The sequence below is a fragment of the Pyrgilauda ruficollis genome, unplaced genomic scaffold (assembly GCF_017590135.1).
Source record: "Pyrgilauda ruficollis isolate IOZ18807 unplaced genomic scaffold, ASM1759013v1 scaffold1850, whole genome shotgun sequence".
Classification (NCBI taxonomy): domain Eukaryota; kingdom Metazoa; phylum Chordata; class Aves; order Passeriformes; family Passeridae; genus Pyrgilauda; species Pyrgilauda ruficollis.
The window spans coordinates 1-3422 of NW_024517541.1; the positions used below are offsets into that span (position 1 = coordinate 1).

The window sequence follows — 3422 nt, forward strand, 5'->3', positions numbered from 1 at the left end:
AAAAATCCCCTCAGAAATCCCAAAAACCCCTCAGAAATCCCAAAAACCCCCGTCCTCACCCGGGCATTCCGCGGCCCAGTGCCCCTTCCCGCCGCACCGGAAGCAAAGATCGGATCCGCCCCCGAACTTTTTTCTCCATTTCTGCCTCCAAACCTGGGGAAAAAAAAGCCCCAAATCCCAAAATTCCAGCGGGGGAGAGGTCGGGAATTCCCCCCCAAAAATTGTTGGGAATTTTCACCTGTTTCCGGAGGAATTTTCCCCTCAGGGATCCGCGGGTATACGTTTTTCTCTTCAGGTTGAGGCGGACGAAATTGCCGCGCGGGGCTCTGAGGGGAAAGAGGGATTAAAAACGGCGGGAAACTCGGAAAAGCTGAAAAAAGGGAATTTTGGGATGCGGATTTTTGGGGATTTTTGGAAATTTTCGGGTCTTTAGTTTTGGATTTCTGGGTTTTGGGGTTCTCAGATTTTTTTTTTCTTTTATTTTGAGGGGGATCGAATATTGGGATTCTCCAACTTTTGAGGGTCTTTGATTTTTGGGGTCTCCCAAGTTTTGGGGTTCTTGGATTTTTTAAATTTTTCAGAATTTGGGGTTCTTGGATTTTTGGAATTTTGATTTTGGATTTCTGGGTTTTGGGGTTCACAGATTTTTGGGATTTTTTAAAATTTATTTTGAGGGGTGTCAAATTTTGGGATTCTCCAACTTTTGAGCGTCTTTGTTTTTTGGGGTCTCCCAAGTTTTGGGGTTCTTGGATTTTTTGAATTTTTCGGATTTGATTTTGGGTTTCTCAGATTTTTGGGATTTTTCAGATTTTGGGGTCTTTAATTTTGGGTTTTTGGGGTTTGCAGGTTTTTGGGGTCTTTAAATTTGGGGTTCTTGGATTTTTTTTTTATTTTGGAGTCTTTGTTTTTGGGATTTTTCGGTTTTGGGGGTTCTCGGATTTTTGGGATTTTCTGATTTTGGGGTCTTTAATTTTGGCATTTTTTGAGTTCTCAGATTTTTGGGGTTATTTTGATCTTGGGGGTCACAAATTTTTAGGTCTCTGATTTTGTGGTTTTTGGATTTTTCAAATTTTTTGGATTTTTCGGTTTTGGGGTTCTCAGATTTTTGGGATTTTTCTGATTTTGGGTCTTTAATTTTAGGTTTCTGGTTTTTGGGGATCTGGCATTTTGGGGATTTCTTGGCTTTTGGGGTCTGGTTTTGGGACTTTTTGGTTTTTGGGGTTCTCGGATTTTTTGGTCTTCAATTTTGGGATTTTTTGAGTTCTCAGATTTTTGTGATTTTTTTTGATTTTGGGGGTCTCAGATTTTTGGGATTTAAAAAAAAAATTGTATCTTTAATTTTGGATTTCTAGGTTTTGGGGTTTCTCAGATTTTTTTTTGATTTTTTTTCTGATTTTGAGGTCTTTAGTTTTAGGCTTTTGGGATTTTTTGGATTTTAGGTCTTTAATTTTGGGAGTTTTGATTTTGAGGGGTGTCAAATTTTGGGATTCTCCAACTTTTGGGGTCTCCGATTTTGGGGCTCTCCCATATTTGACGTCTCATCTTTGGATTTTTTTGCCAGGAAAAAAGGCAGGAGAGCTGGGAAAAAGCCAGGAAAACTGGGAAAAAAGGCAGGAAAAATGGGAAAAAAGATGGGAAAAACTGGAAAAAAGGCGGGAAAAGCTGGAAAAAAGGCGGAAAAAAGGCGGGAAAAGTCGGAAAAAAGGCGGGAAAATCCAGGAATTACCGAGCCCTGCGCGTGGCTTTGGGTTTTTCCTCCTCTTCCTCCTCCTCCTCCTCTGGGATTTCTCCGGATCCGTGCGGCGCCTCCCCGGCTCCACTTTGGGATTTTTTCTTTTCCATCTTTTCCTTTCCCTCCTGTCTTTGCCTCACCCCAGAAATTCCAGGCTCGGATCCTCCGAGGCTTCTCCGGAGCTTGGCCGGGGCCTCGGCGGCGCCGGCGTCGTCCCGGGGCCGTTTCCTCCCAAAATTCCCGAGGGATTCAGGGCCCATTTCCAGAAATTCTTGCTGAGATTTGTCCCCAGTTTCCAAAAATTCCCGCTGGGATTTGGCGTCAGTTTCCGGGAATTCCCGCTGGGATTTGGGGTCGTTTTCCAAAAATTCCCGCTGGGATTTGGCGTCGTTTTCCTGAAATTCCTGCTGGGATTTGGCGTCGTTTTCCAGAAATTCCTGCTGGGATTTGGTGTCGTTTTCCAGAAATTCCCGCTGGGATTTGGCGTCGTTTTCCAAAAATTCCCGGTGTTTTTTTGGGGATTCCTCGCACCGCTGGATCCAGGCGGGGTCCAGCGAGCTCAGAGTTCGGGCCACGCTCCGTTGGAGCCGCCGGAATTTTTCGGCAACGGGTGAAGAAAAGTTGGGAATTTTTCCCAGCGAGGGAGGAAGGAATTCTTGGGAATCTTGGGGTTTTTCGGGATTTTCCGAGGAAATTTCGGCTCCGAGCTCCGGGGTTTGCTGGGATTGGGGAGGTTTTGGGATTCTCCGGGGATTTGGGGTCAGAGGGGGCTCCTGGAGGGAAGGGAAGGAAAAAAAATCCCAATTTTTTTCTCCTCTGGAATTTCAAATCCCAAATTCAAGGGGATTTTGGGGAAGCCAAGTTTTGGGAGCTCCAATTTTTGGGATCCTCTGATTTTGGGGTTCTTAAATTTGGGTTTTTTGATTTTTGGGGTCTCCAACTTTTGGGGCTCCCTGATTTGGGATCCTCTCGTTTTGGGGTTTTGGAATTTGGGATTCTCCAACTTTTGGAATCTCTGATTTTTGGTGTCTACAATTTTTGGGCTCTTTAATTTTGGAGGATCCGGTTTTTGGGGTCTCCAACTTTTGGGGATTCCCAGTTCTGGGGTCTCTAAATTTGAGATTCTCCCATTTTTTGGGATCTCTGATTTTTGGAGTTCCTGATTTTGGGATTTTTCCCATTTTGGGGTCTCCAAATTTAGGATCCCAAATTTTGGGATTCTCCAGCTTTTAGGGTCTCTGATTTTTGGGGTCCCTAATTCTGGGATCCTTAAATTTGGGTTTTTTTGATTTTTGGGTCTCCAACTTTTGGGGGTTCCTGATTTTGGGGTCTCTAATTTTGGGATTTTCCCATTTTAGGGTCTCTGGTTTTTGGGGTTTCTGATTTTGGGATTCTCCAGCTTTTTAGGATCTCTGATTTTTGGGATCTTTAATTTTGTTTTTTTTTTTATTTTTTTTTTATTTTGGGGTCCCTAAATTTAGGGTCTCCAGTTTTTTGGGGTCCCTAATTTTGGGATTTTCCAGCTTTTAGGGTCTCTGATTTTTGGGATCCCTGATTTTAAGGGATCCCCAATTTTGGGGTCTCTGATTTTGGGATTTTTCCCATTTTGGGATTCTTCCCATTTTGGGGTCTCTAAATTTAGGGTCTCCAGTTTTTGGGGTCTCTCTGATTTTTGGGATCCTCCAATTCT

General features: G+C 43.5%; 1 protein-coding gene across 1 annotated transcript; it reads right to left on the minus strand.

Moving 5' to 3' along the window:
• Positions 1-59: 59 nt before the first annotated feature.
• Positions 60-2505, minus strand: LOC121352215 (ATP-dependent DNA helicase Q4-like; the record flags this gene model as incomplete). Its single annotated transcript, XM_041464979.1, has 3 exons — positions 60-153; positions 239-326; positions 1727-2505. Coding segments are annotated over 3 exons (961 nt in total), but the record flags the coding sequence as incomplete, so codon positions are not given.
• Positions 2506-3422: the final 917 nt, after the last annotated feature.